General features: G+C 41.3%; 1 protein-coding gene across 2 annotated transcripts in view; it reads left to right on the forward strand.

The window, feature by feature from the left end:
* The window catches only part of MAP2K5 (mitogen-activated protein kinase kinase 5), a 205271-nt gene that overhangs the window by 155941 nt on the left and 24575 nt on the right, over window positions 1-24755 (forward strand). The window contains exons 20-21 of one of the 2 annotated variants that reach the window (XM_075007039.1): window positions 6240-6301; window positions 9957-10002. The exons of the other annotated variant lie outside the window; for it this stretch is intronic. Coding sequence (XP_074863140.1) covers window positions 6240-6301; window positions 9957-10002 — 108 coding nt within the window. The remainder of the gene's footprint in view (window positions 1-6239; window positions 6302-9956; window positions 10003-24755) is intronic. 2 annotated transcript variants of the gene reach the window in all.

Genomic DNA, 24755 nt, shown 5'->3' on the forward strand with positions numbered 1-24755 from the left:
CTCTGGGTTTGAATGAGGAATAAGGATAATACCCAGAGCATTTTAATTTTGGAGACAATGTTCATTCCTCCAAAGCCAGTCTCCCTCTTTAGGGAACGGGTTTTGAAAGAGATTCTCTAAATGTAAATATTCCCAGGTCTTCATTTAGATAATGCAACTTACCTAAATGCTGTGAAAATCGATAAGCTTTATCCCAGCAAGTTGTCACTTTATAAATTAAATATCATGATCAGTGTTTGAAGTTTGAAGCCCTCCCACCTCTCTCCAGCTCAGATTTTCTGCTGCTGTGCTTTTTTCTTTATGCCTGAGCACCTTGCTGACAAGTGCTAATAACAAGATGCCAAGAGAGGGTCCAGTTGGAGTTACCACACATTAAACATTCTGAACTTGTCCTTTCGCTCATAGATTGTGCATAATTAATAATTAAACGGTTTCAGTTGTAATGGGTTGACCTTCCTGAACTGTTCATTATTCACAAGGCACAGACATCACTCAAACTTTTTCCCCCCCACTGCCCTTCTCTGCACTCACTGTACATGCACATTACAGTTGTTTTTGAGAATTAGTCTGACCAAGCGCTTCAGAAGCTTCAGAGACTTAAACATTGTCCTTTTCTGTGTTCAGTCTCTCAAAAGTGTTGTTTTGCTACTTGTGACAGTACACTGTGTTTGGAAGCAAGATGTAGAGGAAAAAATGGCTTGTAAAGTTCTAAAGCTCTATTATTAAGGCTGTAGCAACCTTTCCACTAATAAGCCATTTGTCTTAGAAGTCAGTAATTTAGAAATAAAAATTCAGAACCCTGGCTTAAAACTCTGATATATTGATAGAGATGCCAATTTTTACTGAAAGCTGGAGAGTCTATTTTGTTATTTGTTTGGAATTAAATAAGTACATACCTCTTCCCCACCCACTTTAAAATTATAAACACTGCGTTTTTGACTTTGTATAGAATAAAGAGTAGAATGAAATATGCTGGGCCGTTAGATCTCGTGGACGATTCACTAACACTACTCCACGTGTGTGACAATCTTTTATGATGCAAAGTGTGCAAATTATGTAGCATGGAGACCTGTCAGGGATTTGGGAGGCTTTTGTTTTATCGTATTTTCATCCCCTTGACAGTCCACCAGCAGGTCAGCCTAGTGAACTTCAGGACACAATGTAAAACGTATTTATTTTGCTTAGATTTTGTTTCACTCTTTGTTTCATGTGTAACAATATCGTGGCTACTCACATTTCAGCGAGAACCAAAAGCAACATTTTACGTCTCAGCAGTGGGGCCAACAGCCTCACTGGGCCCCTGAGCAAGACATGGGGAGGGGAGGAGTGGACCTGCTCTGGGCTCCTGAAAATGCAGGGGCCTCAAGCAGAGAGCCCTCGGTGCCGTCCAGAGAACACTGTGCAGCAATCCAGCAGCAAGTTAAAGGTCCCAGGGCAGCAGTCAGGAGCTCTGAGCCCTTTCCTATTGCTGGGCTCTGGGGCAAGTGCCACCCTTGTCACTCCTACCTCCTCCTCCTGCCTGTCAGGAGTAGGTTCGTGTAGAGAGTATAAATAAATCTGTAACTGAGCCCATACAACAAACTCAATCTCTAAATAAAATTATTAATATTAATTGAGTGATGAGGATGGATACAATACAGTAAACTCCCAAAAGATGCAGCTTCATGTTGTGTGTAACTCATTTTAACATGGGTTAAGCACAACTTGAAGCTGCTGTGCGGCTGTCAGCCTGCCTAGCTGCCCAGAGGTCAGTTTCCTGGCTGCTTCTCCATGCATTCCCACAGCCATGCAGCTGTCAGTGTGCTGCTGGGGGAAGTCAGGGAGAAGCTGCCAGGAAACTGACCAGCCCTGGTGGGCTGGTCAGTTTCCCAGGTCCTGCAAGCAGCAGGGAGCTGGGAACCAAGTGGCAGCCCACCCTGACTTGTGTGAAAATTTGAGTTACGCGAGGGTTACAGGAACACAACCCTCACTTACCTCAGGGTTTTACTGTTACCTAATTTGTGTGTTCCATCTCCAGGTACTTTCATTTCAAAAATTCTGTGTATGTGAGCAAGCTCATGAGGTGCTTCTACACAGCAAAGTTATTTCAAAGTAGCAGCCACTATTTCAAAATAATTGTGTGAGCGTCTACATAATACAACCACTATTTTGAAATAATTCCGAAACAGCAGATGCTTTGTCAGAATTGGTAAACCTCATTGCAAGAGGAATAGTACCTATTTCAGCTCTTTCTGACAGAGGCTACGATGTGCTTCCTCTCGGTCCGTCTCCTGCATGCCTGTAGATTTCAGTAGGTATTTCAGAAATGAAATTAAGGCATTCATTTGAGGAAATTAGCAGACTTTGGTGCATTTATGTGCAATTTAATAGACTAGAATATCATGTCTTAAATTCATTCTCCTTGTCTAGGTACCACTTTTGCTTGTTTGGTATCCCAGGGACAATAAAATGACAGCTTTAATCAAGTTGCCTGGTTGGCAATTCATTGAACTACTTTATATCATACTTTGTAATGAGGTATTAGCTCCTCATATGTTTTATATAAGAATCTGTATTAAATCCCTTAGCAGTATTTGAATATTGTTAATAAACCTCTTCTCAAAAAAAAGTGTCCTTTGACTTACCTAAAAGAATAATTTCCAGATGTCACATCCTTTTTTGTCGCAAATGGGGTGTCAGTATTTTTCTTCCCTAACCTCTAGGTTGTTGAGTTTTCAGTAACCAGGACATACCTTTTCAGAATGGTTCACAGAACATCACTACTACTGCACTATATTAGTATGGTTTAAATTACCGTATTCACTTGGAATATTATTATTTCATGGTGATATTTGCCATCTGTCCATCTAGGGGTGGATGTCACTTTGGGCCTGCTTTTGCACATTGTGGTTGCAGAGTATTGCTGACATTGGTTGGTGTCAGATGGCAGAACAAGGAGCAATGGTCTGAAGTTGAAGAGGGAGAGGTGTAGGTTAGATATCAGGAAAAACTACTTCACCAGGCGGGTGGTGAAGCATTGGAGTGTGTTGCCTAGAGAGGTGGTGGATTCTCCATCCCTTGAGGTTTTTAAGTCCCGGCTGGACAAGGTCCTGGCTGGGATGACCTAGTGGGGGTTGATCCTGCTTGAAGCAGGGGGCTGGACTAGATGACCTCCTGAGGTCCCTTCCAGCCCTGTGATTCTGTGACATAACTGCAAAATAAAAGATCTAGATGGAGGTCAGCGTTGATAGGTGTGCTGCCATACAGTTGCTAAGTTATTCATCCTTGCTTATTAGCAGAAGTGAGCCATTAGGGCTGCACCTGAAGCCTATGGAACTCAACGGAAAGACTAGAGCTAAGAACGCACTTCACATGCTGAGAACCATGTAGGTTGGTCCTCCACCTCCAGCCCCTGTCTCTTTTCTGTTGTAAACTTCTGAGCGTAGACTACACCAGTGGTGTCCAAAAGAAATTTAACAATTGCCACAGCCACACACACACCCCAGCCAAGCATCCCTCCCCCCCACCCTCCCGCACAAACTGCTGATGACTCACCGGAGCTGCCACCACCACCCCACGACCTGCCCTGTGGCTGCAACCACCGCCACACCATGAGCCACAAAGGGCTGCAAGAGCCGCAGGAGGAGCTGCTTCCACTGCTGCCGCCATGTGTGTGGCTCTAACGAGCCACTTGGCCATACCACGGTGTCCAGTTTGCCACATGTGGTGAACAGCAAGCCTATGGGACACCACGGGTCTATACCTTGAAACTGCTGTGACTGGTGTCCTAGCAGCCCCACGCAGGCAGTGAGCTAGAAATTGCCACTCATTGTGGACCACTGTGCCTAGGTCTTCAAATTTACCTCCATTCAGGTGAAGCACCTCTCTTGCTTGACAGGAGCGCAACAACCTTGTGCTACTTGCTGTGCTCTGTGTAAGGAGTTGCATAACAAAGGCATTAATGAAGTTATGTTGCTGAGTTCCTTCCAGTTATTTAGCAGGCTGTTTCTTACAGTTCTGTTTATTCCTGTACGGGGGGAACATGGGAACTCGAGTTCCAGTGAAGTAGTCAGTCTCCGATTGCATCATGCAATTCAATTCATTTTCACTTCGCTTTCCATAATGTGGTTTCACTCTGGTATAGGCAGATTCTGGGGTTTTAACCCCTTTGCGTCTGCAGAAATTATCACCTACCAAATAAGTGTTAATGCTGCATGCCCCTCCGCCGCCACTCTGGCATAAATTGTTCCACATTTGCAATTCTCAGAAGATGAGCATTTTAGGAGCCCCCTCACTTGTGCCCAGGTGGCATTGGCTGCGTTCTTTTCTGTAAAGGAGTGCTCCCCATGCAGAGCTACCTCCCCAGAGGGCTCTGTTGGGATAGCTCCAGCTTCCAGAGTTCAAAGAGTTGTATGAAATATATCCAGCAAGCCTTTCGTGGTGTGTTATGTGGATTTATTCTGTTTGATCTGCTCATCCCACTTGGCAGAGTGAGCAGTTGCCATTTCTAAACTCAGAAATTAATATAGGGAGATGTCGCCTGCACAGCACAAACCTATGGAAATATGTAAGTCAGCCTGTCTCCACTCAGCACAAGTGAACCTGAATTTTTGCCCTTAATTTTTCATCTTACGTATGAGTAACTTCTGCATGTGATTCTCAGAACTTGGAAAAGTTTAAAAGCGTAGTTTGTGTACTTATGCTGCTTCTGCCATCCACTGGAAACCTTCTTATATTGATGTCGTGTTTAGGGTTAGAAATGCTAATATTTCCCTCTTCTAGAACAAGTTCAAAAAGAACTAAGTCGGGTGATGTCAAAGAGAATGCTCTGAAAATTGGAAAGCAATTTTGGCTCCTCCTTTTACTCTTCATTTACTTTTGATTTAATTGTATTTTCCAGCAGTTTCCAATTGTTTGAATTGGAAACGAAACCTTAATAAGAGTTCTAGTTAATTTTCTGTCTTGTAATTACCTATCTCATTTTTCTGATAATTGGCCACAGCAATTATATGTATATTTACTAATCACACAGGAGGCTCTGCAGTTATATCTATCTGCCACTATTGATAATGACACACACATTGCAGAGGTGCTTTTATCATCATCTTTTTTCCACTACATCAAAGCTATTTCCACACATCCTCAGTAATGAATACATGCATGCATTTGACACAGTTGTGTGCTAGAGAAATTGTTTGGCTCCCACCAAATGCTGCACGCTCACAGTTTCTTGCCTGCAGCGCTGGAAGGTTGTATGTAATGATATATTGCTCATCCAAATGGCCAAAGCACTCCAAAGCACAGTGAGATTAAAATAAGTCATTCCTTTGTTAATTTAAATAGGTGCATGTATCATACTTTGCAGGGTACTTTGTGTAGGGATGTCAGGAAGGAAAAAAGCTGCCGAAAGGTATTTTTAATAGCAAATGAGAATAGATGAGAATGGAGTCATTTGCAGCTGCCTGTTTTATGTGGCTCTCTTGTTCCAACTGTAGGTCTAATGAGATGACACTGTTAAAGTACTCTGCAGTGTAATTTCATTACATCCTGAGCTGTTACACTATAAACACAGTGGAGCTCTCTGTCATTCTTGGAAAAACTCCTAAATTTGTAAAGCCCTCCTTTGCAAATGGTAATGTTGTTTGCACTCTGGGTAATTTTTTTTTCTTATGCTCTTAATTTATTTGCTTTCATAAATATTGGGTGGTTAGTTTAACTAGGCTGGCAAATCTTCCATTATAATTTCTTTTACTTCTTGTAAGGGTTTTTCTTTTTAATCTAGCAAGTGCTGTGCATATTAGGACAGCTCTGAAATGAATAAGTGTAAATAAACATGAGTGTAAATAAAAAGTGAATTCAGTGAAAGAAACAAAGGTCAGCGCAAGAATAATTTCACAGCTCTTTGTTAATTACAAGACCATTTGTGTGTTACTTAAATAATCATTAATTTCTCATTTACACTTTCCCTACCTTCCTTTCTACCCTGTGGCTATCATTGTCCTTTTTTCACCTCCCTTCAGTGTCTTTGCACATGCTTCTACCCATTGTATAATACTCATTACTTTAAATTCAGTGTTTAATAACAGATGTTTAGAAGAATTTTTACCTCTTCCTCTATCTTTCTGAGCAAGAAGGGGCATTGTTGCTTACTCCATTTTTAATCTTATATTGCTTCCCTTTTAAAAAATTGTCCTCCCTTTTTCTGACTCTTTCTTCCTCCTTTGCCCCCTCCCTTTCCCCAAATATCCAACCCATCACAGGAATCGCCAGTCCTTCCGGTTGGGGAGTTCTCTGAGCCATTTGTACACTTCATCACTCAATGGTAAGCTCAGTTTGCAAACATGCCATGCCCTCAATGTAAATGATACATGCCATTAACTCTGCAGCTCCATGAGACCTTATGGCTTCCCTTGCATCCATTCTGAGGCGAGAGGGACTCGGGGGCCTTGGGCAGATGGGGAAGCAAAGCTGAGCAAACTGTTTAAATTATGTAAACGTTATTTACACAAAGGGTCGTAAAAGTACTTAAGAGGGTTTTTCCTGTTTTAATAAACCACTATGAATCTGGGTGCGTTCTCGCGCACTGAGGCTATTTTAAGAATTCAATTGGGAGGGTTAGTGGGGGAAGAGAGAATCATATTTATAACTTCATTATTCGGGGCCACTTGTATTATTACTCATAAAACTGTCTCAACGTTTAGGAAGGTAAACAATGTCCTTGATTAATTCATTGGCTTTCCAGTAAGTAATTTTTTATTCAGAGTCATATTTTAAAATGCACCATAGGGCATACATTCGTTCTTCCAAACTGAATGGTTATGGGGAAGGCACCTGAATTTCAGAGAGAGGGGAGAAAATATTGTGGAAAGAATGAATTTCATAAGCAACAGAAGGTTGAAGAGCTAAGTGTAACTTATTGTGCCCGACAGGAGAGAGGAAATGCTTATCTTTTTAATGTTTCATTCACAAAGGAAGCAGCCATTTCAGTAATAAACTGAGGCAGAATAACTGAGATTGAACTTAGTATAAATGTGATGGTTTTGAATAAGACATGTTCCCATTTGTTAAAATGCATTTTCTGGGCTGGCTGCCCAGCTGGCATAAATTGGCCAAGCCAGTGAAGTCAGTGTAATCAGTGGAACTATGCCAGTTTATGCCAGCCGAGAATCTGGTCCTGGAGCGGTATTTAGGAGAGGAGTGATTTAGGGAAGCTTTCCCAGTGTTGCCAGTAAAGTTAAAGGCACTTAGCCCCACACAGGATAAGACCCATAGCTTTCTAAGATGGGGTAGATTGTCCTTTAAGATATTCCAAGTTCTCTAGCACATATTAGGGCCAATGAACCAACAAGTATTCAAATAAAATGAATATTCAGATAATTTAATGCATTATGTATGAAACAGTTCCAAGAAACACTCTCTCAAGATTCCCATAGTGGGTAGCAAATGGTATTGAAAATAAAGTATCTATAGTATGATATATCAGTTAATTAAAACAAAAAATACACAATTTGTGTGCATGAAATAAAGGCCTCATTCGTGATGGATAAAATTTACAGCAGGGCACAATGTTCTGTAATTTTACAGCACAACTAACCACTGTGCAGTAGACTGCACTTTTTTAGCCCTTTCCAAAAACATGAATTAGATATTGGATAAAAAATGATATGGCGAAAGGAGGAGAGTTAACCTGTGTTAAAATTTCCACAGTTGTCAAGAAGCATAAATGATGGAGGGTAATAGCCTGGTTTTCCCAAGAGATACAGCTGCTTTGGAATACCAGATTAGACTGTTACCCACCCACTATTCAGACAGCTTGCATTACAGTAACCCCTCGATTTAACGGAAAGAGGTGTCTGTTAAATCCAAATATCCATTAAATCAGAGGTTTTACTGAGACCCACCCACCGCTAGGCTTCCCCAGCCCCAGTGCACCCCTCCCCCCCTAAAAAAAAATGCCCACTACTCACCTGCTGCTTGAGGAACTGGAGCCCAATGCTGCTCACAGCTGGAGCTACCCCCATGCCGCGCAGCTGCAGGGGACCCCACGCTTCGCTGGTGGAACTTCCAGAGCCCGCCACATGGCTACAGGAGCTGCCCCCATTACTGGAGCCACCCACACACCTCCTCCGGGGTGGGGGCATGCACGAGTGCCATGTCCCACGTACACACCACACCCCGGTGGGAGGAGCGTGTGGCGGCTTGGGCAGCTGCATTTGTCCAGGCAGCAGTGGCTCCGGCAGCTGGTGTAAGTCCTTTTTCTTTTTTTTTTTTGGGGGGTGGGGGGGGAGTTGGGGGAAATTTAGGATGTTACAGCCCTGATTAAGTGAGCTTGGGGAACAATGGGGTTCTGATGGACATCCATTGTTCCCGAAGTCTGCTAAAATCGGGGTCCATAAAAGCGAGGGTTTACTGTACTTGCTACCGTGTGCATTATTTGAAATGCACATGGTTCTATATAGGGATGGCAAGTTGTCCTTTGACTCATTAGTGACGCTACAGCTCTTATTTATTTCAAGAATGTTTGAATTTGTTGAGATATAGGGCTTGTCTACGCTACCACCTTCCTTCGAAGGAAGGATGGTAATTAGGGTGTTGGGAGTTTACTAATGAAGTGCTGCCGTGCACAGGGAGCACTTCATTAAGCAAATTCCCCCCCGCGGCAACTTCGAAGTCTTTTGAGTGCTTCGAAGTACCAGCGGGTGCGCCGCGGCTAGACGCGTGCCGATACTTCGAAGTTTAAAACTTCAAAGTTGCCATGGGGGGCATTTGCTTAATGAAGTGCTCCCTATGCACAGCAGCACTTCATTAGTAAACTCCCAACACCCTAATTACCATCCTTCCTTCGAAGGAAGATGGCAGTGTAGACAAGCCCATAGTGTAGTATTAACCTGTACACTATGCATCTTATTACAACATGAGGAATTATTGTCCACAAAATTGCTTTGTGCACCATGTTAGCAGTTGCTTCCTCTATGTGTTAGACACGTCAAGTGAACAGCACATCAGACTTTGACTTTATGCCAGTTACACCATAAACTCTGGCTGTTTGGATGTAATCCAGTTAGTCAAGAGGCAGCTCCTGTTCACCTCAGTGCCATGTTATAGTGGTCCTTCGTGCAGCTAAACTCAGTCTACAAATGCTAATTGCACCTGTTGCCTAGAAAACAAAGTTTATTTGGATGAGATGCATAATCTCAAACTGCATAATGCTCCATAATGAACTGTCAGCTTGCAGAGCAGTGAAAAGAAGTGTGGAGACACTCGGAGGCACTATGTGCTACCCTGTAGCTATTTAGGGTTAAACATTAAATTTTCCACCTATTTGTACTCTCTTTCTGTCCAACTGTGGGGATGACTTAGTTTGAGTTGATCCTGCTTGAAGCAGGGGGCTGGACTAGACGACCTCCTGAGGTCCCTTCCAGCCCTAGGATTCTATGAAATAATGTCAAAATGAGAACAAATTGACTGAGATTTCTCAGGTAACTTGTTTGTGTTGATCACTGTCCTTAAAGGAATCCCCAATAACAAGGACTCCAAATTTAATTTAGAATATGATTGGTTCTAGACATGGTAAGTGAACATTCTTTGGAAGTTTGTGGTAGCTATGACCACATTTTAAAAATGATAGAAGTGACTTATTGCGTTAGCGTCTTAATGATCAGGCACAAAGAACAAGTAGAAAATCAGTCCATATTCTACAGAAACTTCTCATCAGCAGGTGAATACATAACTGTTTTATTAAGGATGCAGCAACACTGTATGGAATCAAAAGCCAAAAAAAGGAAAGAGAAATTAATTAGCATTTTGGGCACTATTTTGAGCCAGGTCTTTGATTTGTACTAGGTAAAGTTAAGAAGTATATGTTAAAGTGGTAGGCAAGATCTCCCTGAGTCAAAGGAAGACATCGTAAGTATTTAAGTATATGGAATAAATGAACAGTTGTTTATATATAACCATTTCACTTTTATGATACATAGCATGAAAAAGCAACCAAAGGAAAGACCAGCACCTGAAGACTTAATGGTAAGTGGAAATCCCTAATGTATATGGAAGCATATCTGTTTTTTCTCACTGGTACGTGCAAAGTTAAATATAAGCTTTGTGTCTATGTTGTGCAGCAAAAATATATGTGCAAAGCACACATAGAAATAGGAATGGAATCCTGGCTCTGCTGAAGGCAAAACTCCACTAATGTTCAGTTGGGGTGGGCCCAGGATTTCCCTCTGAGAATTACCAACTCTTCTGCATTTGGTGGAAGGACTCTAGGCTCCATTGATGTCAGTGGCAAAACTCACATTAACTCGAGTGGAGTCAGGATCTCACTTGATCTTTTCTTCGGACTAGCGTGCCGCTATCAATTTCAGTCAAAACCATTGTGAAGCAAAATGCACAGAGCTTTCAGTTTGCCTGATCAGGGATTACAGTTTAATGTCAGTCATTTTTTGTCATCATTTGCTGCTCATAACCTTTCCAAACCTGAAGATTGAAAACAGAGGGTATGTTCAATGTCTTACAGTGTTAATGAAATCCTACAAGAAATTCCTGTTGTCACTGTTTTCGTTTATACTCATGTTGAATGAAATGAGATTGGCTATGGAGGATCAAGTTCATATGTATCTTTGGTCTGTCTTCGGAAAGGCTTCCAGTGTTCTGTTTTTGGTTCAGAGGCAGCTTTTTTTGCTTGTAAATGGCATTTTTAGTCAAGCAGTAATAGGAGAACTGTTCCCAAACAATTCCCAAATGGTCGTTTGTTTAGTGTTGAATGTTGATATGACAATGCACAAGCTGTTAGAATGATGGTAGTATCTAGCATTAGTAAACAATAATTAGAGTCCTCTCCAGCTAATGTTTCAAACACGGTTCCCTGTCTTTAAAGTGTTATTACACTGCTTATAAATCTGCCAGAAGTTTTTTATAATTCATATGAATGATATTTTCTCTTTCTTTGCATTGCATACTGATAATTCTAAGTGACAGTAACAAGATAACAAAATACACGTGTAACTTCCCTTCTTTCTTTCTTACATGCTGTGAACTGGTAGCATTGCAAGCTGTTCTCCAGTTAGAAACTTACCTCTAAAATTACCCTTAGAGGCAATTATGTCAGAATTCAGACTTGTCTCAATGTGGGCCCTTCTCAATAAGCATTTAACTGCGTACCTAATTTTTAACCATATTAACTTCAATGGATCTATTCACATGCTTAACTTAGGCACGTGCTTAAATACCTTGCTCAGTTAGGGCCTTAAAGTTCACCAAAAGCTTTGCATCAATATGTGTTTGCTACCAAGGATTTAGACTGCCTTATTTTGTCCCCCCTTTTTTTTTTTTTATTAACTTTTGATGGTTGGAAAATTCTTGCAGTTAGTCACATCTGAGAAAACTTGGAACAGGTTCTAGAGATGGAGACACATTTACCTTGTGCATTATTATGCTATGGCTGGATAGCTTAGCTATTAAAACAACAGAATGGGGTTTCATAAAGCCTATATCTGTTTGTAAATGCATGTTTCAATGATGCAATAAGGCCTGCCACTTATAAATAAAACATCTGCTGAGCTCACGTACACCCATAAGTATATATGTACGTATTTGTAAGCAATAACACCACTCCAGGGTGTAGAGTCATAAAAATGAGGCCAAAGGGTGAGTGCCTATCGTAGTGGGGAAGTACATATATATATCTTTACAACTACATGCCCTGGAGTATGCTGTTCCTCTTTTAAGATGGTATTTTTAAAATAATTTTAGAAGAGTAGCTATTGTGGAAAATAACTTACTACTTAAAAACAATATTTTAGTACTCGCCCCCCAAACTGTTTTCTGTTTAATTGGAAATGGACATATAGCCATTAAGTACACTATACACAGAGGTGGCCTGGTGGTTGGGAAAAAGAGCCTGCCACCTGGAAAATAGTATTTGTGAGTCAGCTTCCTTCTCCACTCCTACCTTGGCAGGACTGAGAGCTGCCCCTGCTAGTCTGCAGCATGTTCTGACACCAGCTTGGTAACGACTCTCAAGAGCAAGTCACATCCAGCCTTTGGGGCTGAAAGACAGTCTAGCATAATACAGCATTTTTGGAGGGCTGTTGGAAAAGAAATAGGAAGGATAGGGATACAGAGGAGAGTAACTAGTATGGGGACAAAGTAACATTACTAGCATTAGAGCTTAAAGCCTATATCTTTCTTGCCTTACACAAGAGAGTCATCCCATTAAGATTAAGGAATTGAAGTCACTAGGACTGTTTGCTTGAGTAAAGTGAGCAGCATTTGACCCCAGATCTTCAGAAAACGTCCACCATACTGCCTCCTTTACCTGGCCCAGAGGAATACAGAGTGCCTGCATGCTATGAAGTTTCTTGGGTTGGGCTGGAGGAAGACAGGCTTTGTAAGCAAGACATCAGTTTTCAAGATTATTTTTGTTTAAGGATTCACCAAAAAATCTCCTCTCTGTGAGGTAGAATAATGTCCTGCAGCCTGTTGGTGTAGACAAACGATGTGTTTACACCACAGATGAAGATGCGATTGCTGGGCAGATAAACTGCCCACCTTTAATCTAGCTGCAGGGATCAGCACAGGCCTGCAATCAAAATATGTTCCTAGGACCTTTGCTGGCATTGTACTGGGGTAGCTAGCATGCTCTGCCACATCCTCACTACCCCTGTGCCCGAGACCAGCTTAATTAAAGCTGGCATGGGTAATTACCCAGGCTACACCCATACCTTAATCTGAGGTGTAGGATATCCAAAGAGTATTGGGTTCAAACGGTAGGTCAGCAGATCCAGTATGTATAGTATGTTATTTTAAGTGAAGTAAAACAGAAGATTTTTTGAGGAAAATACCGATCTTTTATTGACACTGACACAAGAGAAGTTAATGACTCTGAATGCACCTTCCATTTGGCCTACGATCTTGTCCCCTACTTCTAAACTTGCAAGTAGGTGCGGAACCCTTGTGTAACATGTAGATGTTTATATTCCAGACGATTGCCTGAACAAAGGCCAAGTCATGTTGGTAATGATTTATGGGTGCCAATCAAAAACTGCTTCTGAAAAATCATGCTAATGGTGATACAATCATAAGATTTTATATGTGTGGCTTGGAACTGCTCATCTGGAGTCAGATTGCTTCTTTAAGCCATAATCAATGTGCAAAGAGATTCTCCATGGTAGTGCCTCAGCCCATCCGGGGGGTCCATTAGAGGGTTCTCTTCATGTGCAACTGAATATACAGCAGTGATTCTCAGGCATTCTCAAGTATTGCAGGGACCAGGGGGAATCATGGCTCCATCACTTTGTACCAGCTGTAGGGGGAAGTGATGAGGGGGAGAGGGTGGGTAGGAGTGAGCATGGGATAGGAGGGGGTGTGTAGAGTGGGGCCTCAGAGGAAGGGAGGGCACAGGGCCTTGATGGGTAAGGGGCAGTGTGATGGTGGGCCACAGTTCAGGCACTAGAACCTCCCCCCCGTTTAGGGACCTACTGTTGCGCTGTCTTGGATATCCCAAAGGAAACAATACAATTCTCTGTCAAGCACAATTGGAAGTAATTTCACATGATGTCTATGCCTTTTTCCTCAATTTTTCTCCTGTTGGGACACTGGGTCCAATTTTTTTTTTAATTATCTCTTCTGCCTTATTTTGCTCGTCCCCTCCGCAAAATCCAGGTGACGAGCTGTTGTTGCATGTGGGAACCTATATCACCATAACGACCAGAGAACCTGTCATTTCGGGGTGCTGTATGGCTGGCTAATCGTGTTTCTTATCAGCTGGAGAAATGAAGAACATCCTATAATATACACTAGAGCTCCCCCATTTAACTCCTTGATGGTGATGGACAAGGACTGGGGAAAGAACCACAATGAAGAAGATGATATGCCAAGTAATAGTGTTTCACTGGGTGTGCCTACACTGTCAGCTGACTTAGTCCCCTGGACTCAGGCTCTGGGTCTCCTTGGCTGCAGTGTAGACATTTGAGTGGCCCATGGAACCCTCCCACTGTTACATATGCATACACCATCTTTTATCAACACAGCCTTCAAATTTTGGATCTTTCCTTGACCACCGTGTTCTGTTTTCTTTCTCTTTCTCCTGCCATTGTTCTTCTCTTCCATTTGTTTTACCTAAGCATTCTAGAACAGCAGATTGTTGGATTCTTCAGTGGGGATCTGCCACCCCCTGAGAAAGTACCAACAGGCTGAAGACTCCATTTCTTTCCCTGCCTTCTTGTCCTGTGAGCACTGTGATTTACAAAGTGGATGCATTTAGACTTGGGGAGTTTGGAAAGTTATGTAGAAAAATACCTTGGGATGTCTTGCTGCCAATCAAGACCTTATCAGAGCAGCTGCTTCACCTATTGTGGACCAGTGCAGTCGAGCAGTCTAGAACTGCACGTGTGGCTTGAATTCTGGCAATTCAGTGGTTGTCCTCCTACGAGAAGAACAATTTAGTGCTAGAACAAAATTGTTCTTTCACAATCATACCTAATAATCTTGTTAATTCAGTTATAACTTTGAAGTGAATTCTTTTTATATGGAACCTGAGCCCTAAAGTTCTGGCATGCACTCGTTAAATATCCCTGTCATATGCTTCACTAGAGTTGAAGAGGTTTTGGTTCCTTGTGTCTTCTCCAAATTCTCATTCTACTCACCTGAAATTCCCGTGGTAGCATAAGTTGGTAATCTTCACTTCCTCAGCTAAACTGTTAGGGGTGGTGTACATGTTAATACAGTTTGTTACACCACAGTGGTAGGGTAAGTGATGTGGAGAATATGGATGAAATTTTGATCCAGTTGAACTCAGTGGGGCCAGGATTTCAGCCCGTAGACCATTTTGAGATGAAATGTTCTCACCAGAATGGAAGGTGTAAAATGTAAGCAACCTTAGCACCAGGCAAAATCTGAGTTGATACTGTGTACTGTATACACATGAGCTGTGCTGAATATCAGCATTTTGCTGCCAATTTAGTCTAATTAAAGGCTGAATGCAAAACAAGAGCTGAGTTCTAAATTGTTAGATGCATTTCAAAAGCCAACTAACAGCATCTTGTGTGTGAAATCCAATCCAGAACAACTCTGCTGAAGTCAGTGGAGTTACACTAAGAGTGACTTAGACCTAGTTTGTCAGGTTGCGTGGAGTATTTTATTTTTCAAATTTCTTGGAAAATGTCAAGCCAAGGTAGAGGCTGCATGAAATTCTTATACAAAAATCAGATGTTTCAGTACTATATATATACTTGCATAAACAAACACTGACTTTCTCTAACAAGCAGCTAACATAAATCAGTGTCCTGTGGTTAAGCTCAATCAGTGTGCCTTTTCTTTAATCCACCCAACAAACAAAAACATTTTTTTCCTTGAATTTGTGGCATCAGTTTCTGCAGAAACATCTGCAATGATTTAATTATTTTAAAGTATTTCAAATTTAAAAATTTCTCATGGAGGGGAAAAAAGTCATTCCAGTGAGCAATGAGAAACATCTTCCTTCCAAGAAAAGAATGATCTTTATAATTTACCAGTGGGTATTCTCAGCCCTATTGTTACATGGACTGTTCTTTTAGCTCTACCAACCTTTCTTTGGGGGGTGGGGGTAGCTCAGTGGTTCACACATGGGCCTGCTAAACCCAGGCTTGTTAGTTCAGTCCTTGAAGAGGCCATTTAGGAGTCTGGGGCAAATAGATTTTAAAAAAAACACCTGTCTGGGATGGTGCTTGCTTCTGCCAAGAGGGCAGGGGACTGGACTCAGTGACCACCCAAGGTCCCTTCCAGTTCTATGAGATGTGTATCTCCACATACATTTTTGGGGGAGAGGGATAACAGTGGTTTGAGCATTAGCCTGCTAAACCCAGGGTTCTGAGCTCAGTCCTTCAGGAGTTCATTTAGGGATTTGGGGCAAATGGATTTAAAAAAAAGGGGAGGGGGCAGGGGGGCTTGGTCCTGCCAAGAGGGTAGGGGACTAGACTCAGTGGACTCCCAAGGTCCCTTCCAGCTCTGAGATGTGATGTGGCTTTGCATGTATGTGAATCCATATACAGCTACAGAGACAGAGTCAGAGTAAATAAAACACATCTGTTCAAGGAAAGAAAAGAGAGGCTAGTTTCAATAAAACGGTAGATTTGCTTGATTTGTTTTTTTTCCTCCCCTTTACAACTCTGTCTAGGGTTTCAAGGCTGTCTCTGTCTAGAATGGATGCAAGCTTATCTCATAAGACAGTCAGATGAGGTTATGCAGGTATAGTTAGAATGGCTTACATGTACATATGTGTGGGTGTGTATTCACTCACTGATTTGGCTCAGGAAGCTGTCTGTGCATTTACGGTATTTTTCAGAAGCTTTCCATTTCTAAGCTCTATTTAATGGAATCTATGCATAGCAAGTAATCAGGTCAGAGAGAAGCAGCATCCCCTGTTTGAGATCAATCGCCGGCTAATACTTTATCTAGGCCACTTTATTATCTCATGCTGATTCCATTCCCATTCTCCTCCTCCTTTGTAGCATGCACTTCAGCTGTGGTAAAAGTACGTATCGCATACATATTAAAAACATATACCCATTCTATCTGTATGTAAATGTGTGAGACACAGCTGGATATTGCAGGAGTTTGATTTACTAATAGTTATTATCTGTTCTAGCTGTTCAGTGGCAAAGAGAGTTTCAGAAAACAAGCTAGCGCAGAAATTGTCTTTATGATATCAGTATTCTGCTTTAGCGATTGTTTAAAATCCTTCTCTTCTTTGGTTGCAAGGGTGGCCCGGTGTTTTGCAGATTCCGTGCAGTTTTCAAAACGTGCGAAAAGAAGTGTAGAATATCTTTGTTGGGTTTACCACTGTTGCACTCTGGAATTATGCTATGCCTCATATGACTATTTTTGAATGTAAGTGATTTTACTTAATAGAATGGGATTTGAGATACCAAGAGGTATGCGTGTAGCAGTTAATTGTTTTCATTTTATTTCGGGTGCATAAAAGTGCTTACCCCTGAGGATGGAGTTCAGATTCCTCCCAAAAAAAAAAAAAAAAAAGGCGGGGGAGGGGTCTGGTAGACAGGTGCAGAGATTTTGGCCAGGAGCAATCAGCTGTTGCTGCAATGTCCATTTAAATCTTTACATTGAATTAATTTTACATAAATATATTATTTTTGTTCAGGTCTTTTAGTTAAAATTCTCATCTGTTCCTTTTTTGCTGCTTTTGTAAAACCTGTCCACGCAATATAGATTGTCGAATCATTTCTGATTATTTGATATGCTGATACCTGATTAGTAGGATTTTGTGGTAAATTGTATATTTAGTTTAAATAAAATATTAACTATTGAAAATCATTTTCTTGAAATGTTGGAAGCCTTAGCACAGTTTTGTTTCATAAACCGTTTCTCTGTCAGTTTCCAGGTAGCAACCAGAACTGACTGCCTGGTCTCCTTAACTGCAGTTAATATTTTTCATATTGATCATTTGCTTTTGTATTTCATTGTTTTCTTAAAGTCATTAAATGTAAAATCTTTGGAGCAGATGCAGCTTTTTCTTATTTTGCCCCAAAAAAGTAGACTGAAAAATATAAGTGTATTAACCATGGATCATATAAAATACCAATAATAGTGAACAAATTATTCTGAACTTGGTATTCAGTGAAGTTTTTAAGTTCACTTTAAAAATTGAGAGAATAAATAATATAATTATATATGGCTTTCCTGTTAAAATTTCTCAAAGTAAAAGCCAAAACAGGAATCGATTGGGCATATTTGTAAATAGGAATTCACCAGCAAGTAGTTTTACTTTAGCTCTTTAATTGCACAGAAATATAACAATGGAAGCATCTGCTCAGTGCTTGAGACAGTTGTAATTTCTCTTTTTGATGACAAATTCATACTTGTGAAAGGACAGAGAGCTGTGTAACATTGGCAAACAAACTTTGTTTTCCACAAACCTGTCCAGTAAACCTTTTGAAGAGAGTATTACAGGGAGAGAGAAAATGTACCTGTCTTCTCCTGATCACAGTGATCCTGGAGTTTTCATTTCTTGGCCCCTTACAAACAACTTATTGTAGTGCGAAATCAGGCAATACAGGAATCTCTTATCAGTGATGATTGGTCCTGTGTAAAATTGTTGATGCTTGAATTTGTGATAAATGGCTTTGCTTTCAAGCATTTAGTCTGTATTCTGTCACAATGATCCTAGTTCAGACCATGACAAAGAAGTTCTGGCAGACACCAAACATATTTAAGATGTGATCGGCCTATCTTCAAATTTCCTAAGGAAATGGGACAGGTATAGGCATTGTAGTCTAGACAAAGATGATACATTTTTAAGATATCAGGCTTCATCATTTGTGGACTAGAGGTTCCGGATGAAATCCTGGCTCTACTGAAGTCAGTGGTGAAACTTCAGCATTTAATCCCCTGTGTTTAACATCTTTTTGTCATTTATTGTGCATTTGTCATTTTCATTGACCAATGTAGCTCATACTTGTGGGGGAACTGTGTATTATTTCAAGTGGTTGTATGCCTCAACTACTTCCCTAGTCTACTTCAATAAATAAATCTGTCGCTGTTAATCACTTGAGAAATTACCTATCAAAATCTGGAAGTATATTCCAGGAGTGCACTGAATCCAGCAATTACAGAAGAGCTAAGCTTGTGGGACAGTTAACTTGCCAGCATTGTTAGCATGACTGTTAGATCTGCAGAAAACACAAGGCTCTATCTTTCTCTTTCTAGTATGGCACATAGCTTCCAAATAGGCTAGTACTTGCTGACGGAATGCGAAAAGGAGTAGCTCAGACAAGACTTTGATGTGCATAAAAATCTGAGAAACAGAGAGAAATGAATTGGCAAGAAGCAAAAATGGCTCAGTAAATATTTCTAGTAAAATGAGTTGGACAACTAACAGCCAAGGACTTGAGTTTGTTTAGTCTGACGGGCAAGCACCTTGTATGGATGCTTTAGAAAAAGGCAATGTCCACTTTACAAACACTACAATAGCACAGCCACTGTGCTGTTAGATTCCTCCTACGTTGCCAGAAGTGCTTTTTTTCCATCCACTTAGGTAATTCGCCTCCCTGAGCAGTAAAAGCTAGATCAGAGGAAGAATTCTTCCATTGCCATGGTCACATCTGTACCCAGAGTTATGTTAAAACAAAAAAGCAGACAAGTAGCACTTTAAAGACTAACAAAATAATTTATGAGGTGAGCTTTCATGGGACAGACCCACTTCTTCAGACCATAGCCAGACCAGTCTGTTCTGGTATGGCTATGATCTGAAGAAGCGGGTCTGTCCCATGAAAGCTCACCTCATAAACTATTTTGTTAGTCTTTAAAGTGTTACTTGACTGCTTTTTTGTTTTGATAGTATATAGACTAGCACGGCTTTCTCTTTGTTACTAATTTACAGGGTTATGTCAGTTGATCTAAATTTTAAAAGTAGACTGGACCTAATTGCAATTATTTCTAAGTTTCTCTGCAGTTTTTTGTGTTTGTTATTTATCCTAACTGTGTAAACTAACCCTGTATTTCTGCACAATTCACACCTGGCCCTGGATTCAGAGTGCCCTTGTTTTTAACTTGTACCTTGTATAACTGTCTTTAAAACATTCAATTAAACAATATCTGTCTGTGTCTCTATATTATACACAAAGCAGAAGATGGGGCTATGCCTCTGAAGACTTCCTGTTGACCTGTATACATTATGTCCCCAATCTTGCAATTGGAGCCATGCCAGCAGATTGTTGCGCACAAATCTAGTTGCAGAATCGAGGCCTAAAGTTGTTTTTAAAAAAAATCAGTTAATATCACATTTTAATTTGTACAGTGGACAAAAATGCCTATAAATAAGAGATTTTTCTACTTGAGTCCTGCGCTGAAGCATTTTTTAATTGGATTTGCATGGTGATTGACAGCATTTGATTATGACAGTAACTTTATTTGGCTGGACTGTTATAGCCCTCTTGTTCAGATTTTTTTTCCATCAAAGCTCTTTTTTATCCACGGAATTCCCTGTAGAGCAGCAGTGATTGTGAAAGAGCCTTTTAGCACCTTTGTTGTAGCCATCCCTGGTGATGATTGGACCCAGCTGGTAGTAGATAAGAAAATGTTCCTTTCACAAAGAGGCTGTGTCTCCTGTCTCCACGGTTTCAATAATTTTAAGAGCCCCAGAAACCTGTTGAGGATTAGAAGTAGCTTTAGATGTGAAATGAGTGTTAAGTATTAGTAATCGGGAGATTAGGGCCCCGGGGACAATGAGAGATAAACAACTGCAATTAAGGCAAATCTGCCAGAGTAAACAAAATTTAGAAGAAACAGATGCCCTAACCATTTTGGGGGATTGATTTGAGGGCACCAAGGAATCGATTTTTGTCTTGTTTACACTTCCAAACCCCTGTGACAAACTGGGAGGCTAAATATTTGATACAGTCTGATTTTAGTTAATTTTTTTCCCCACTCCTCGCAGTAGGTCGACTCTCTTCTAACAGTGACCAGGCCTGAGTTTATTCAGCATTCACAGGGAGCAGCTAATTGTCTATGAAGGGCCCCTGTGTTTAAATGGGCTTGACAGGAATTTAAATTTTGTTTCAATCAACCTCTGTGCTCACAGCCTGCTCCAGTTTCTAATTTTTAAATTAAAGATGATTTTTTTAAGCTGTGTGCCTTTCCTCCAGAACTCTCCACTTTAACTCCCAGTGGAGACAGATGCTTCAGCACTAGGATGTGCAGGTTTAGCAAGGCAGTAATAGCAAAGCCCTACAAGCGACTTTTATGGAAAAGTACATTGTCTCATAAATGTGCATCTGCCTATTTACAAGTTAATTGGAGCTGTGCAGCTAAAGCCTCGGCTCCTGTAAATCAGCAGAGCTCCACTGGTGTCTCTTTACACCAATTGACAATCTGGCCCGCTAATTTTAAAGAGTGTGTTGCTTCTTGTGCAGGCAGCCTGGTTTGAAAAGCCGGCTGCAAAAATGCAGGACTGAGAATGGAAATCGTTTTGATGGCCTTGCTCATTTGTTACCGCAGGAGTATCTGAATGGTCATTTCAATGGCCTCATGTAGTTTTAAAGGAAAATGTTACATTTGGTGTTGCTAGTGGTGATATTTTATTGGTAGCATTGCTCTGTGGTTCTTCTAAAACTACACATTTCTGTGTAGCTTTACTCAAGCCATTTGAATTGCACATTCTATATCTGTTGCCTATACTATGATTTGTCATTGTCTTCACTGTGAACCATTTAATACTTACTTGTATTACTTTGTATTCCCACAAGCACTTATATACATTCATCAGAGTGTCAGATTAAGAATGTTTCTGATTTTTAAAACAAATATTCTTCCAGGTTACTAATTTTACTCTGTGTTATTAGAATAGAAAGACTTTGGCCTGGTCTAGTGTACATAATTAAGTCAACCCATAGGTGATGTGGGGGTTGCACAAGGTGCTACATGCACCCTCAGTGTCTTCCCCCAACCCCACCCCATCTGTGCTTCCAGAGGAAGAGGCAGGCAAAGGCAGGGAGAGGGCGGAGTTCTGGAGGGGAGAATCCATGGGCAGAGCAGCGGCGGCAGGGAGGGAGATAGGCAGGGACAGGGTAGGGGTACGTGGCTGGTGCCCCGCTGAAATCCCTGCACCAGTCACCTCTAAGTCGACCTATGTTAGACTGACCTCCAACCACTGCAGTAATTGCTGTGGTGTTTCATATCCACATTACCATCCTGCCAGCAGTGCCTATCCTCACCACAAGCACTTATGCTGATTTACATAAGGCTGAGAACCAGGGGAGACAGCTCCACATGGAACCCCCAGCTGGTACCCACCTTCCTGGCCCTCACAGCTTGGGCACTCAGTACCAGGTGCTGAGGTCCTAGTTCTGCGTGGCATTGAGGGGTGATGTAAAAATAACTCAGTGTCTATGGTGCACTGCCCTAACTATGTCAGCCTCGGTGCTCTGCCTCTTGTGGTGCAGTGGGGGATTTACATGGCCAGGACCAATGCTGCAGTGTACCCATGTAGTGAGTTCACAGAATCATAGAACACTAGAACTGGAAGGGACCTCAAGAGGTCACTGAGTTCAGTCCACTGCCCTCATGGCAGGACCAAGCCCCATCTAGATCATAACCTGTTCTTAAATATCTCCAATGATGGAGATTCTACATCCACCCTAAACAATTTATTTCAGTAATTAACCACCCTGACAGGTAGGAAATTTTTCCTGATGTCCAATCTAAACCTCCCTTGCTACAATTTCAGCCATTGCTTCTTGTCCTATTTTCAGAGGCCAAGGAGAACAACTTTTCTCCCTCCCCATTGTACTGCCCTCTTAGGTACTTGAAAGTGAATATCTTGTCCCCGTTCAGCCTTCTCTTTTTCCAAACTAAACAAACCCAGTTCTCTTAATCTTCTCTCAGAGGTCATATTTTCTAGAACTTTCATCATTTTAGTTGCTCTTCTCTGGACCCTCTCCAGTTTAACATCTTTCCCAAAATGTGGGACCCAGAACTGGACACAGTACTCCAGCTGAGGCGTAATCAGTACAGTTAGGCCGATGTAAGCTGATGTACAGTTCCCTAATTAAACCTGGCTTTCAAAAACCTGACTTATTTCCTATTTTCATTACATTCACTGTGGCACATGACAAAAGGCTAATTAATTTCAGTTTTGTTTCTGGGCAGTTCTGTATTTCTCATTGAAGCTGGATGGCAAAAGCTTTTGAGAGATTTTTTTTAAATCCAGTCAAACTGTTCTAATCATGGAATGAGTTGAGAGGGTTTCTTTTTTTCATGAAATGTATCCATTAACAGTAGACATTATCATTTACTAAAGCACCTTCTGAATTTTAGATACCTAAGTAGTTCTCTTGGGACTAGACAGATACTAGAAATACAATGCATCCTGAAGTGTCATCCTGAATCAGGGCCTTACCTGGGATTACACGCCACTATTCTTTTTCCTATGCAGTACTCTTTCTAGCCTCTGCACCGTCTGCAGAAGCTCAGATCAAGTGTTGGCATATTAATCTCCTTGTAGTTCTGCTGCCTGGGTCTTTTAAGAAGCAATAAACCCTGGGAAAAATGTCATTACCTGCAATTAACACCTGGCTTGTTAGTTAAGCACCAAAGGGGTTGCTGAAGGCAGTTGATGTTTCAGCAAATTACCCAAGTGAAGTTACTGTGCAAGGCATGAGCTCCACATTGCCAAATAAATGTCAGGACTCTCTAAATTATGCTTCTGCAGTATCAAAAATGGCTAACTGAATCCATTCTTAACTAAGGTGCCAATTAAGTTTAAATAATGTATATTAGAAATCAAAATAAACAATCTACATGACTATAGAAGCTTTTTTCTTTTGTGAAAGTAACTAGAGTTGTCACCCATCTAAATGGATAACGGACTCATTCTTTCAAGGTGCCATCAATATGGTTTTTGCTGCTGGATTTTGTCTCTCCAGAAAGTCACGTAAGAAATTTCTTTAACTCAGACTTGTTGACCTCTGAGGCAGATACAGGTCAGCTGAAGAGATCAATGTGCTTTCAGGGCTACCTCAGTCTCAGAAGCCTCTACAGAGACCTAATGCTGTCTTGGGTACATATGTATTCTCCCTCCTCCCCCCGACCAAAAAAAAGCATTCAGCAGCAAGTCTCAGAGCTTGAGTCAATTGATTTAGGTTCATGGGATTCTCACTATGGGGCTAAAAGTAGAGGCTCAGGCAGGAGCCAAGATCCTCTCCTATCACCAGGTTGCAGAGTTCAGGCTGCAGCCCCCGTGGAACATCTATGCTGCTATTTTTAGCCCTGTGGGGTGAATCTAGTCAGCTGACCCAGGCTCTGAGGCCTTGTCTTCACTTACCGTGAGACCCACATCGCAGAACTCAATCTCGTGGGGGCTGATTTTGCAGGTTGAGGAAAGACCTGCTAAATCGACCACTGTTCATGATAGTGTGGACTGCAGTACTCCACCAGAGCAAAAAAAGTAAGAGGAATTAATGGAAGACTTTCTCCCATTGACTCCCCATAGTGGGGATGCTGTGGCAACTTGACCAAAGGCATAGTTATACTATTCACGCAGCTGGAGTGGCATTTCTTAGGTCAACATTGCCCCCTAGTGTAGGCCAGGTCGGTGTGTCTCTGCCATGGGGAGTAGGTTTTGCAATGTAGACAAGGATCAAAAATGTTAGGATCCAGGGGAGGTTTCCATGAGATTTGCCCTGGAGGCATGCGACTGAGGAGTGTCCTGCATGATGATGATCTTCAGAAAAGCAGAATTATGAGGTAAGAAGTCTTCCGTTTTAGGACCATCTGTTGTGCTGATGCACTTCCAATTCCAAAGGCAAATTCTGCCAACTAGAGCAATCTCTATGAGTTGGAGCATGGACAAGCGTAGGCCAATGGAAAATTAGTGACACCTAGTTATATCATATGAAAAGCAAACCCTCTCTGCAAGATGCTGATTCATATAGTTACAAACACCAAGAAATGACCAGGGCACTTCTGAAAGTCCATATGATATCTAACTACAGATAATAGAAAACATAGCTCCAAGGGCTTAAGTACTCTGCAGCATTGTTCATTTGCTGGGGGGTGGGGCGGGTTTGGTACCTCTTTTCAACATCTTATCTGACACCATTGAGACGAAATCATTAGTATGGTAATCTGGATGACCATAGTGCTGACACTGACCTAGGCTAATCTGCTTTTGCAATTTCAAGAACTATGTTTGACTTCCCTGAAAGTAACCTTAAATTGTAGTCTTGTAAGAATTTCAGAGCTGTATCCTTCACTCCTTCTCCTAATGAGGTTATGACCAAATG

This window comes from Carettochelys insculpta, chromosome 12, assembly GCF_033958435.1.
Source record: "Carettochelys insculpta isolate YL-2023 chromosome 12, ASM3395843v1, whole genome shotgun sequence".
Taxonomy (NCBI): Eukaryota; Metazoa; Chordata; order Testudines; family Carettochelyidae; genus Carettochelys; species Carettochelys insculpta.